The following is a 13,905-nucleotide window of genomic DNA, read 5'->3' on the forward strand; positions in this document are numbered from 1 at the left end:
ATACAAGGGTGGCATGCAGAGTAAGCACCATGTCCCCTGCCCTCATGGCTCACTTTGCGAGGTGCAAAGTCCCCCCGACTACTCACTGGCACGTCCATTAAATCTGTGCATCTATTGCCATGGGCTTGACCTGCACGTAGCTTAGGTCCTAACCCCAAAATAAATAAGGACCAAAATCAGCACCTGACTCAGAATGGAATAAATATTGCTACTAGTTCCCCGCTGACCTTGTGCCCCCATTGCTGAGAAATAGTTTACAGCCCTTCACCTCCAAGAAGATGGATTGTCTAAAGGCTCCATTAAGGTCAAGGACACCAGTTAGGCTCCATTTAATAAAGGTTAGACTGTAACCCACCAATTTTCCATTACTTACTTCAGCAGGAGACATAGGATAATGGTTGCTATTTATGGGGGGGAAAAAGGCCCAGCAAGATGTTTTTCTGATACGTTGTTGTTTTAGTTTGGTTTTGGTTTTGGTTTTGGTTTTGATTCATTTTGTTTTGTTTTGAAACCTTGCAAGTGGCTGTGGAGCTAAGCAGGATCTAGAGTAGTATCCCTGACCTGAAAAGGGGAAGGATGGAAGCACCATGGACTATAGCCACATTCTTATGCTTCCACTGTCTTCACCCCACTGACCAGCCTTTTTTCTTCGTGGGAGCAATCTGAAACATATTGTGTGATCTTAGTAGGGAGAAAATGGAGTAGGCCCCAGCCATACTAGCAATCTAAGCAAAAAGAAGCTTCTACATGGACTGTCCTTATGAGTGAAAATTATCTGAATTAGAATGCATTTTCGATGATCATTTTCCTTTGTGTGAATGCTTTCACAGAGATATTATGGAAAGTGGTTTGTTTAGGAGAGAAATCAGATATTTAAGGTTTCCCTTCAAGAATATTGCCTATCTATTTTTAGCATCCTAATTTCAAAATAATGATTTTGCTAAGAACAATTAATAATTATCTCCTAGAAATTGAGTTATCTTTCCTCCCTATACCCCATTCCCAGCCACATGAATAGATTTTGGGTTTTGATGCCGACACTGTCCTCTGTTTATGTTAGTCACTTATGTCCTTTGACCCAAGTTCATTGACCTTTCAGCTAAGTGATTGTTCTATCCTTGATTGTATGACCCTCTTGATTTCAAACTTAAGGGTACAATGTGACCAGACTTTTTTCAGAGTCATCTCTTAGTGATTTGCCATTGGACTCATTTTCAAGTCTCAGATAACTGACACCTACTCTTGTTCATGTAAAGTGACACACGCCTCTGTGTGATCCTTCCTGTGGCTCCTTCTCCTGACCTTCCTCTGTCTAGCTTATCCCCAGAGTTCTAGTAATCTCACAAAGAAGAATTCCTACTGTGTGCCACAATTCTGTGGGAGATTCTAGGGGAAGAATCAAGTCTTTGAAACCAGATAGGATTTCTAATTTAGTTATACCCATTTTCTTGTGGAATGTTATTCAATATCTCTTACCTTAAGTCTCCTCACCTCTAAAGACTGAGTCCATAATGTTCATCTTATGTGGTGATTTTGAAGGTAGATTAGCTAATTTCATATAGCAGGTGAATATAAATAGCAGCTCTCAATCTGCCTCTGGGTCGGAGTCATGTCTGTTCTCCTCTCTCCTCTACTCCATTTCTCTCTCTCTGCCTTTCCTCCAGGCCCTGTGCAGTGTAGTGAAGACACAGCCCTCAAACAACTCATAGACTAGTGTGAGAGACAGCAATGCAAATGGATGACTTTAATCTACTTTGTAGATGCCATAAAGCAAAAAGAAGCAGTGACTAGCAAAACTCAGCATTCTCTCCCCACCAGCTAGGCAGGATCTCCTCTCCAAAAGATAAAGACCAGCTTGAGTCTGCTTGGGGTCTCCTGCTGAGTGTGTCTTCAATAAAAAAATTTGATTATGTAAGAATTATGTTATTTGTTTTGCATAAGAAACTGCTCAATTTCTCACCCCCAACAAACATCCTCCTAGCTTGTGTGTCTTCTAAGTATTTAATGACTTAAATGTTCTTCTACTGTTTGTCACCTAACCTCTTACCATATGGTTGTTGGTCTCATCCAATGAACATACTTCACTCTGCATCTCATGTCAATAAAGTTCTCTCTAACTGGCTGCAAAGATTACTTTTTCTGTGAGTATAATCCTATAGCCCAAAGTACCTTATAAAGGAAGAACAATATATAGGAGTAGAATGTAAAATTATCCTTTTATATATTCTTATATTCTGGCCCTTGGAGATGTAATTAAGAGAAATTGGTTAACCCCTTATATTACTTTCTATAAGAAAGGCAGCATGCAATACTACTTGATTTTTGATCAGAATATAAGGTTCCTCTCAACATGGGCAACAAGAAGAGAGTTGAAAATTTATCTCACGTACAAAGCTAATCTGGAAAATTAAGAGTAATCCTCTACCCTTTTTTTTCCCCCTCAATAACAGAGTTTATTCCCAGTGTTAGCTGGAGAGTTACTTCATTTTTCCATTCAACAACTTTAAAGATGTAGTTGCTGGTGGAAATTAAGCCATATTCAGAATAGGGGCCAGTAAGTTTGTTACTGTGGTCTGAAATGTAAGCTCCTCACCAAATCCCAATACAAGTGATGTCAGGACCTCAGTTTGCTTACCTTTCCCCATGTTTCATCCCAGAAGAAGTGAGCTTTGTTAGGTCTCCTGCATCATACCTCAGAGGTTCCTCCACCTTATTTTCTCAGAGAACAGGCAGGGCATAAAGCAATTTATGGATGTGATTGGTGTCTTAGTTTCCCTTAGAAGGGAAGGACTTTTAATTTTTTGGTGGAAGAAATCTGCCTTAAAGGGAAACATTTTTATGATTATTTATGATTAATAGCATTATTTCACACCCAGGATTATAAGGTGATAAAAAGCAAGTTTGATTCATTTAGGAAAACCAGTAAAAATAGGATGTGATTTTGCCAAATTGTAATAATTTTCCAAGCACTTTCATAGAAACTATGTTATTGGACTCCCACTGCAGCATGGTGAGGTAAGCAGGGCATTCTAAACTGTAGATGAACCAACTGTGACTCCCCAGAAATGAGGCGGTTTTCCCAAGTTAGCATGTCATGTAGGTGGATCTCGAACTTAACTTTTTAAACTTTGAATGTTCTACTTTTCCCCCTCTGCTGTAGTATGCATATCTGTACACTCCCATATCTGTTTGTTACGTTATTCAACTAATTTAGTCTTTATAAGACAACCATCCAATAATCTAAACTCAACTATAGTTCTTTCTTCCTAGATTTATCTTACCCAAAATTAGTTTCTTTGTTTATAAACTAGCAAAATTAACTTGGATAAAAATATGCTTTTGCGTAAAAATGTATAAGCTACTAAAGAAATACTATAATTATGATCTTTGCATTAAGTGCTATTCCAAATAGCTCTGAAATAGCTCTATTACAGAGAAAGATGCAAGAAAAGCACCATAAATCCATTGGTTCTTATGTGATACATAAGATACACCTAACATGTGTACTCAGGTCCTTCAGAGAAACAGAAGCAATAAGATCTATATATTTTTTTTAAAGATTTTATTTATTTATTTGACAGAAAGAGACACAGCGAGAGAGGGAACACAAGCAGGGGCAGAGGCAGAGGGAGAAGCAGGCTTCCCGTGGAGCAGGGAGCCCGATGCGGGGCTCGATCCCAGGACTCTGGGATCATGACCTGAGCCGAGGGCAGACGCTTAACGACTGAGCCACCCAGGCGCCTCTAGATCTATATTATTTATTATAAGGAATTGTCTCACACAATTTTGGAGGACAAGAAGTTCCAGGATCTGCCATCTGCAGGCTGAAGACCCAGGAAAGCTGGTGGTGGAATTCAGTCTGAGTCTAAGGGCCTTAGAACAAAGGAGCCAATGATGTATATTCCATTCCAAGTCTGAAAGCCTAAGAACCAGGAGTGCTGAGGGCAGAAGATCAATGTCCTGATTCAGTCAATCAGGCAAGAAGGATCACATCTTTACTTCCTCCACATTTTTGTTCTATCAGCCCTTTAATGGATTGAATGATGTTCACCCACATTGAGGAGGACAAACTGCTTTATGAGTCCACTAATTCAAATATTAATTTCATCCATAAACACTCTTACAGACACACTCATAAATAATGTTTAGCCAAATATCTGGACGTCTTGTGATCCAATCAAGTCGACATATAAAATTAGCCATCACAGTTGGGGAGTCAGTGACTCCATCTAAATGATGTGGAGAGAGGAGCAAAAAGGGAAGCAAGGGATGAGAGGCTACCATAATGATAACTATATTTAAATTTTGTATTAAGAAATAACAACTTTTATGAATCAAAGAATTCAGTGTCATGAATTGCCCTAAACAAAAATGGATGCTAATCAGAATTGGTAGGTTGAGTGACAAAGAGACCCCCTAGTGGTAGGGGTTGCTTCCTAAGAAATAAATCAGCCACAATGACATTAATGGCTGTAGCACATAATATTGAGTAGAAGTTCTCAGATTTAGGGTGGTCAGAAGCACCTGAAGAACTTGTCAAAATTTCAGTGAACGCTTTCTTCCTAGTGGTTCTGACTGACTTAGTAGGAGCCAACAATCTGTATTTTAATTCTCTGGGTCATTCTGTTAGAGGTGATGTGAAGACCACACTTTAAGATCTTTTGTTACCTAGGGCAGTCAGATTCATAGAGACAGAAAATACAATGATGGTTGCCAGTGGCAGGGGAGAGAAGAGTGGGGAGTTCATTTTGAAAGGGTAAAAGTTTCAGTTGGGGAAGATGAAAAATTCTAGAGAAGGATGGTGGTGATGGTTGTATAATAATGTGAATGTACTTAATGCCCTTGAACCGTACACTTAAAAATGGTTAAATGGTAAACAATGTTATATATGTTACCACAATAAGGAAAAACAAAAATTTTGAATGCAAATTATAGCTGTTCTTTAAAAACATTGGTGTCTCTTTGCTTTCTTGCTAAATGTTGATAAGGAAAACAGATATGTCCAGTTTAAAATATCATAGGTTGTGTTCCATTGTGGATTAATATTTCACAGTAGTTCATCATTGTTTTATGACTTAGAAAAAATAATGAACTAAATAAAAAATTTATAGCACTTAAATTTTGCTTTACTAAGAGAAAACAGATTTCTTCTTGTATATTCATAGTCTGGCCAAATTAATGGGAGTATGAGAATTAATCACTGAGTCTGCATTCTTATGATTGTTCCTCTACCTGCTTCTCTAAAATGGATTTGTCAGATTTTGCCTTATCTCGTGTTTGCAATAAAAATGTGTAGTGATACTCATGCTCTTTTCAGGATAGGGTGTGGGCCAGTGTGGGGAAGAGCCTGAACTGCATTATTGCCATGGTGGATAAACTGATTGAAAGAGATGGTGGTGGTGAAGGCAGTGGTGGCGGCAGCAAAGATGGAGAAAAGGACCCTTCTCTAGTGGACCCCATCATAACTCATCCAAGGGGTAAGGAGTCATTTTTTCCAATCACTGACTGAGTAAACAAAATGAGAAAGTCATGATAAAATGAGATAGAAAAAGAGGAGTCAATAGTGCCTTTGATGAAAGTGCTGATAGCATGCTTTTCCACTGCTCTGGCTTAGATGATAGAAGGCTATTTATCAAATTGCATCTCAGTTGTGTTTTCAGAACTGCTTGCAATGCTCATTTTTTTTCTTTTGCTACACAAAAACCTTCTTGAAAGAAGAACAGGGTTTTCTTTTAAAGACTCTGACATAGTTTAATCTACTTTGACACATTCCTCCAAATTTTTATTAGGAAGCAAAACAAGCATCTGCTCCTAAAACTCCTAGAAACTTCTAGGGATATCAGGACAGAGTATCTCATAATGGTTCCTGAAAAGAATGCAGTATGATAAAATACTTTTTGCCTTATTCTGGGGAATATTTTTGTGAATTATCTCAAAAACATTAAGAAGGTTTGGTTCCATATAAGAAGAGTATGTTTGTGCATTATTCCCAAGACATATTAGTAAGTCTCGGTTTTCATGGATGCATGTATACACACACATGGTTACATATGCATGTAGGTGTCTATGTGTGTGTCTAGGTAGACACACAGATACATAGATACTTTCAGAAGTATGGCTTAATCAAATTTTTAACTATGGTTGTGTCCCTATAAATGGCTTTTTCGTCATTTTTTTTGTTAATGTGATTAATTTTGATGAAAAAACCCAGACAAATATCTGCATTTCTTTATGGTGGTAAGAACTGCTGTTAAAGTTGTTCCAGCCCTTTTGGGATCTTAAGTGTTTGGAGGGAATAAACAGTGTTGCCCTACTCTCTTCTTCTGAAATCTGCATTTCCTTTTACTTTAAGAAAATGAGTCAGAAGGAAATATGGATACTTATAAAATTAAATTTATGTTTTCCCAATTTGTTTTCCTGATTTTTCATTACTCACATTTTCATCAGGAGTTTAATTATGTGAAACATCAATCTTTCATTACTTGATTAACAGTAGAACTATTTCTAAATTATGTTTGTAAACTATGGCTTTCTAAAGTTTTCTTACTGTAGATGGTCCTCATCTTCTACAGTACATTCACATGTGAAAGTTGATACTAATAGTCATTATGTTTATACCTACTTGGTTTAACTATATATAGGGATCTTCTTTTTTTTAACAATATCAGTTTTATTAGTTAATGGATCTAATGTCAGTTAGATTTTATGTCAGCCCCATAACTTTTACATGAATCAAAGTGAAAGCTCGTCATAACTTATGTCATAAAGAAGTAGTATACTTCAATTTTCTTTAATTGAACGTTTATTGACTATCATCTGTAAGCCAGACACTGGGCTGAGCTCTGGAAAGTGAGGTAAGGAAGCAGAATCCATTTTAGTGGCTTGTTCTGTGCATTGATGGGTTTTCAAGGCATAGTACTTTTTTAGCAGAACTAAGATGAGGGTTACTGAATTTTGCCACATTTGTTTTGATGTTCCCCAAAACTTCTCATTGACAAGAGTTCCAGAATATTTGAAGTTACATATTTTACCTATATCTTGTATCAAAAGGTTGGATCTGTGGGATCAAAATTACATTTTAAAAAGTAAGAATATTTGGTAGGTAAATATTTGGTAAGATTAGGTGAATCACTTTCATTTGAACATGAGGCATTGTTTAAATATAGTCTAAAGCCAGATAGAAGCTGCTGTCAATGCAGAATTCACAACTAGATGGGCTTTGTGGATGGTTAAAGTCAAATTACAGCATAGTGCCCTCTAAGTGATTTTATTTTCAATTTATGACCCATATTTATTTCATCCATTCTTTTTTATGTTATAAACATTTTCAGGAGATATAACGATTTAAATGTGCAAAATAAAATATATACCTTAGTCTAATAATGATTTAATATCATATTGTCAAATAATTTCAAAGCTAAAGTTTTTGTTAACATTTTACATGTTAGACAATTGTGTATGGAGTGCATGTTTTGGAGAGGACATTGGTACCTAAAAGAAGATGCATAACACATACAAATAGATGTTTTACAGATGGATCTGTGCTCAGGTATACTTCAAATAGATTATGGATGCTGCATAGTTGGAGTGAGATTGATTAGCTCAATTATTTAATAATAATTTACTTTTATTATGTAATAATATATTAATAAAACAATTATTATGGTTGTTATAGTCTTCTTCTTTTAAAGTTAGGAAAAAAGCATTTTCAGTTTCTACCCTGACTTTTGTCACATAAAGCAATGCAATAGAGAAATTAATAGTGGTTTCTGGTGCTGATATAAAGCAAACAAATAACCAAAAGTCATGTATTTACCTACACTATCTCCCAAACTATTTCAGATGAAGATATTTGAGATACACATTGACTAATTATATGTACCCCAATTTATGTGTAGTTTTAAATTTTATTAGAAAAAAATAATAATTTAGAAAATTTGCAAGGAAAAACAAATAGGATTATGTATGATTTTTATTTTTTTATTTAACATACCCTATGTTTACACACACACACACACACACTGTAACCAAACTGGAGTACACATAGTAAATATAGATGTACTATAATGATATCCTGCATATCATTATATTATGGATATTTCCTGAGAAGCATTTTCTGGAAATGACATTATAATGACTGTAAACTAATTTGTCAAAAGAGAAACCACTATTTTAGAAATGTAATTATTATAATCTCACTGCAGTTAACACATAACACATCTTTGAATGCTGAAGTCTTCTACCACATCTCCGATGTTTTCCCCTAAGTTTGATTGCTGGAAGTGGAATTATTTTATAAGGAAGAGTTATCCCTTCTCCCACACATGCATTTTTACAGTTATCTATTTAGATCAGTGTGGACTCATGAATACATATGCTATTCTTTAGTTTATAATCTAAGAATTTTATTATAATATTTATTTGAGGCTCCAACTGTTCTGGAGTTAGCCATTAGGAGCTCTTTCAGGTGGGTTTCAGTGGGCCTTCTAACAGGTTGCCCCCCCATAGGCTAGTTACTCCCTTATTTTCTTTCTTACTTACTCCCTTTACTCCCTTTTTTTTTTTTTAAGATTTTATTTATTTGTCAGAGAGAAAGAGCACAAGCAGGGGGAGCGGCAGAGGGAGAGGGAGAAGCAGACTCCCTGCTGAGCAGGTCGCCTGATGTGGGACTCGATTCCAGAACCCTGGGATCATGACCTGAGCCGAAGGCAGATGCTTAGCCCACTGAGCCACCCAGGTGCCCCTCCCTTCCTTTTTTTACTCACCCCCCCCCTTCCCTCTAGCACAATGAGGTAGACTAGCTTCAGCTGTCATTTCCCCTGCCCAAGCCCTAGGTTAAGCCGTTTTCCAAAGAACTCTGGTTTCTTCTATTAGGGAATAGTACATAGAAACCAACCAATGGGTAGGAACATTTTGATGTTTTTTTTTAGCAATAGGTCCTCTGACCAGCAGTATCTACAAGCACCCTTTTAACCACAGTCTTCCCAGCCTTAAACATTTACCCTGATTTCATGCCACTTTGTGTGGAAGATATCATATTGTAATCTATAATTTATTGTAACTTTTATGTGTATTTTCTTGTAATTTATCTAGTTATTAGTGAAGTTTGACATTATATGACATAATATTGTATTTCAAAATATTATTTTTTATAATAAAATCCATTTCTTCAGTAGCTCCAATTTTATCCCCAGCTCATAGCTGGGATGGAAAAACCATTTCATTCTTTTCTTCTTACAATTAATAAATAAGTTGATTCAGTGAATGACTGAGTCATCCAGAATTTATTCAAATGTATGATGTCATAAATGCTGCTATGCATTTGTTACTACATCATTTATTAGTGATTCTTTCTCTCATGTTATGTCAGTTTTATTATTTTTTTCTTTCTATATAAGTTCTGCAATTTTTTTTTTCTAGAGGGAGAGAGTGAGAGTGCAAGTCGGGGAGGAAGGGCAGAAGGAGAAGGAGAGAGAGAATCTTAAGCAGCCTCCATGCCCAGCATGAGCCCTCCTTGGAGCTCAGTCTCACAACCCTGAGATCATGACCCGAGCCAAAATCAGGAGTTGGGCATTTAACTCACTAACAGATTGTAATATATTAACAGACACCCAGGCACCCCAAGTCCTGCAAATATTTTTAATCAACTTCTGGAATTTTTATTCTGTTCATATGGTTTTGACTATTACGTTTTATATTGGGATATATTTTGAAATCTTATAGGGTAAGTCAACCCTATGACGGTCAGTTTTGCTTTCTTCATCACCATCTTTTATTTTTACATTATAGCTGTAATTCCTGTTTGTTTTGCTGGCATATATATATATATCATGGCTAAACAGATGGTCTTCTGAATTGTTGCTACCTTTTTCCATTTTTTAATGTTTATAACCTGCAGATATTTTTTTTCAAGTTGCACATTTTTCTTTTGCAGTGTATTCATTTAATAATGTTTTAAATCTGTAGTTTTGAAGGTTTTTGTTTGTTTTAGATCCAGGATTTAACAAAATATCTTCATAAATCTCTTTTCAGGATTAATATATAAGTAGTGCTGATGGAAGTAAAACATTCTCTGCTGTTCTGAACACAAATAGTGGAATACCTTTTCAAACTTACATGGCTTATATATATTTATATGTTTTCTTAGTGAACAAGATTTTTTTTTTTTACTTCCCTACACTTAAACATACTTAAAAGCATCTACTGTATGCACGGGACTACATGCCTTCAATTTCATAACAAATTGAAGGCTCAAAGATAAAATCAGTGAATATTAGAATCTTAGATTTTAATGTGCCCTTCAACATTATGTAATTAAACCTCCTAAATTGTCTTAAGAAGCTTACCTATAGTATCTCTGCCAGTTTTCACCTAGCCTGTGGTACTCATCTCCACTGATAGAAAACCATTTTTTATTTTCTAGAATGGCATACTCCAGATGTTGATCTAAATATGTTTCCTTTAATTTTACCCACTGGCCCAGATCTAATTCTGTGCAACAAACAGAACAAATCTACTTTCCTTTTTCCACATTATAGTCTAACAAATCTGAAAGCAACCATCATGTCCTTTTTGCCATTTTTTGGTCATTTTTCAAAGAACAGCATCAAACACAGAGTAACAGAGGGGGACCACTTTCCTAGTTTTAGAATCTATTTTTCTATTAATGATATCTAAGTTCACATTAGCTATTTTGACGGCTATGTTTTTTACTACGAACTTCATTGATACCCATAAATCTTGCTCAGTTTGACTTATCCTTCAGGCATTCAGGATTCAAATAATATTTCAGTACCACTATGTGCTTGACATTGTGAAAAACTAGGGACACAAGGAGATTAAGACATGGTTTGTCTCAATTCTACTGAAGAGATTGATGTGTAAACCCATGACTACAGTATACTACACTTCTGAGTACACTCTAATAAATACCTGTTTCTTTCATCCATCATATCGACTGTCCGACTCAGGTTTATTTTATTCACATTTTACAAACATTTTCTGTTCATTCACACAAGTAATAGATAAAAATGATGGGAAAACAGAAATAAATACAGATCCTTGAGACACATCACTAAAAAAAAATGTATGCACTGAAATACACTTGTTAATCACAACTGTTTGGGGATGTGTGTTCAAGCAGTGATATATTCAGCCATTCATGTTACTGCATGCCTGAATTTCTCTGTCTTTCACGAGGTTACCATGAAATGCCAAGGCCAAGTACTCTTTGTCTCTGAATACTCTTTTCTAATCTGCCCAGCTACAAGTCCTGTCAAAAAGGAAATGAAATTCCTCTAATGTAACTTTTCTCAGTGAGCCCATGCTGATTTAATGTCATCACGACTTCCTCATACAAAGGAGGTATACATCCATGCAGATCACAGAATTTGTTTACTTACCACTGGTTAGAGTTTCATGCTCACTGATACTCATGTCCTTTCCTGCTTCCTAATTTTCTTTTAGCTTACAAGGTGCATTTCACATTTCCTAGTGGGACCTGAGAATTCACTCACACCTTTTACTTTGTCTCTGGTTGCCTCCTGTTAATATAATTGTTTGGTAACTACCAAGAATTTATCATTAATTTATCACCAATTATCAATGGCTTCCTACGCCAGATTAGTCATCTGAAAAAAGTACCCCAACTTCCAAATAGGGACAGATCGAAGGTTTTAGCAAATCACTTTATCGAATCAAATCTCTTTCCTATGTTTTACTTTAGGTTGGCCAGAGTAGTTGTCTGCCTAATAAATTTGAAATAATTAAGAATTAATTAATGAACACAATTATACAAAGAATGGTTCATGGCATTAAGTATATAGAAGACACACACTAAATTTGTGTTAGTTAGAAGACAGAAGAAGATCCTTTCATTCATTCAATATGCATTTGTTGAACATCTACCTGTGCCAGGCATTGTATCCAGGAACACATGCAATCATCACCCTGCCCTTGAGGTCTCATGGATGAGCAAGTTGTATTTGATATTCAGAGATTTTCCAAAGACAGAATATACAAGATAAAGGACTTAGAAGAGGGAGTATACTTTTGAGAGTCATTAGCAGATAGATGAAACTGAATAAAACAAGAACAGAAAGAATAAGACAAAATTAGCGAAATCTATAATACAGAGCCTTGGGTCATAGAAATTTCCTTCAGCTGAGGAGTAGGAAGCACTAAGGGGTACAAATCAAATGCAACTTGGATATCAAAGGTATCAAGAGAGAAAATAATCACATTGCTTTGTTAAACCTTACTGCATTCATATTTTTGTGACAAGCACTTGCTAAGCCCTGCCATTCTTGCCTCCCTCCTTATGACAAGCTTGTAGGGGAGGTCCTGTTTTTATCTCCATTTTATAGATGAAGAAGTTAAGCAATACTTCTAAGACTACAAAACTGGTAGGTATCTGAGCAAGGATTCAAATGCAGGCAAAGTGATTCCTGATTGAATTTGTCAAAAACAATCTGGGTCCTCAGAGCAACTGTAGGTGAGAAATGCTTAGATCTTAAGAGCAGCTTTTCATATGGATTTTCTTGCCTTTATGTTTAGATATTAGTCACATCTAATACTTCACTTGTTTGCTAAGTTTTCTGCTGATCATCCAAAGCCCTAAGTGCCCAGACCCCCACCTGCCTCTTCATGGTGCTTTGTCATTTTCTTCCACCTCATTTCACCTCATCCTTCATGATCTAGTCACACTGGACTCTTTTGAGACCTCACTTTGTACCTTCCACTGCTAGACCTTCAAAGGTTTGCCCATCTCTGCCTTCCACATGCTCAAACTTGATGTCTTCTGGGGCATCTTCTCTGGTCCCCCAGGCCAGAGCTGGTTTTATGAGTGTGGGAACCAGTGCAAGTACACAGAGTCCCTCACACAGCAGGGCCCTCTGCTCGGGGTTTAATGCTCTGTAATCACCATCTTGCATTCTTAAAAACTGTATCTTTGTGTTTTAGATAAAGTCCAATGGGGCAATGGAGGCTATGCCTGGAACTTTAAGACTTGATTCACCTATAGTTCTGCCTCCCAGGCTCTCCAGTACCTGTCCGGCTTCCCCATCCCTGTCCCAGCCCAAGGACCTCTTTCTGTCCCCATCCTCACCTACCGAAGGGCCTGGGTGCAGGTGTGAAATACTCAGGGTCAGATTGGGTACCTTTGAGACTCTGTATACATGTGTCACTGAGCCCAAAGGAATATGACATGAAAGAGTAAATAGAATCTCACCATGACGGGTTGAGAGAGATACCGCTGCGGAAGAAAGGAAAAAGGTTGTTTACTCCTTTTGAACAGAAATCTCTTACATTTTAACTTCTCACTGAATTCTGCAAATTATATAGTCACGCTTTTTACAAGGGTTTCAAGTACAAAGGCCCTCAAGCTGCATACACGGTAACATGAATGTGTCAAGTCAATTGGATAGACACTGGGACAATATATATCCCTTCTAAAGAGGGCCACCACTCCACTTCTAGCCAATCCTTCCTACAAAGGAAACTGAAATTAAAGTTGCTATATCTTCTTATTTTTCAAGTAAATCTGAATTTTTATATGAAACATCCAAATTCTTTAAAGGTCAATAATTGATTTTTTAAGATTGTTAAAATATGAGGAAGGCCAAATAAAATATCTTTGAGGGCCAAATAAGGCTAGCCCATGGGCCACGAATTTGCAGCCTCTGAATCTCTGATTTATTGTAAATCCTATTTTAAATATTATCTCCTCTACTAGACTTGGCTCTGTGAGAAAATATGCCAAGTATTTGTGATTTGCTCTTGAATCTCCAGAACCTAACACAATTCTTGGTAAGTAATAGAGGCCAATATTATGAAATAAAAGCCTAGTCGCCTTGATCTATAATGGCTACCTGACAAGAAATGCTTAGGTAGGTATTTTTGATATTA

The 13,905-nt window shown here is 36.5% G+C and overlaps 1 protein-coding gene across 5 annotated transcripts in view; it reads left to right on the forward strand.

The window, feature by feature from the left end:
* Positions 1 to 13,905, forward strand: part of INPP4B (inositol polyphosphate-4-phosphatase type II B) — a 368,840-nt gene that overhangs the window by 266,819 nt on the left and 88,116 nt on the right. For all 5 annotated transcript variants that reach the window (XM_044912611.1, XM_021679326.1, XM_044912613.1 and 2 more), the window contains exon 15: positions 5,318 to 5,477. In XM_044912611.1, the coding sequence (XP_044768546.1) occupies positions 5,318 to 5,477 (160 nt within the window). The remainder of the gene's footprint in view (positions 1 to 5,317; positions 5,478 to 13,905) is intronic.

Source organism: Neomonachus schauinslandi, chromosome 2, assembly GCF_002201575.2.
Source record: "Neomonachus schauinslandi chromosome 2, ASM220157v2, whole genome shotgun sequence".
NCBI lineage: Eukaryota > Metazoa > Chordata > Mammalia > Carnivora > Phocidae > Neomonachus > Neomonachus schauinslandi.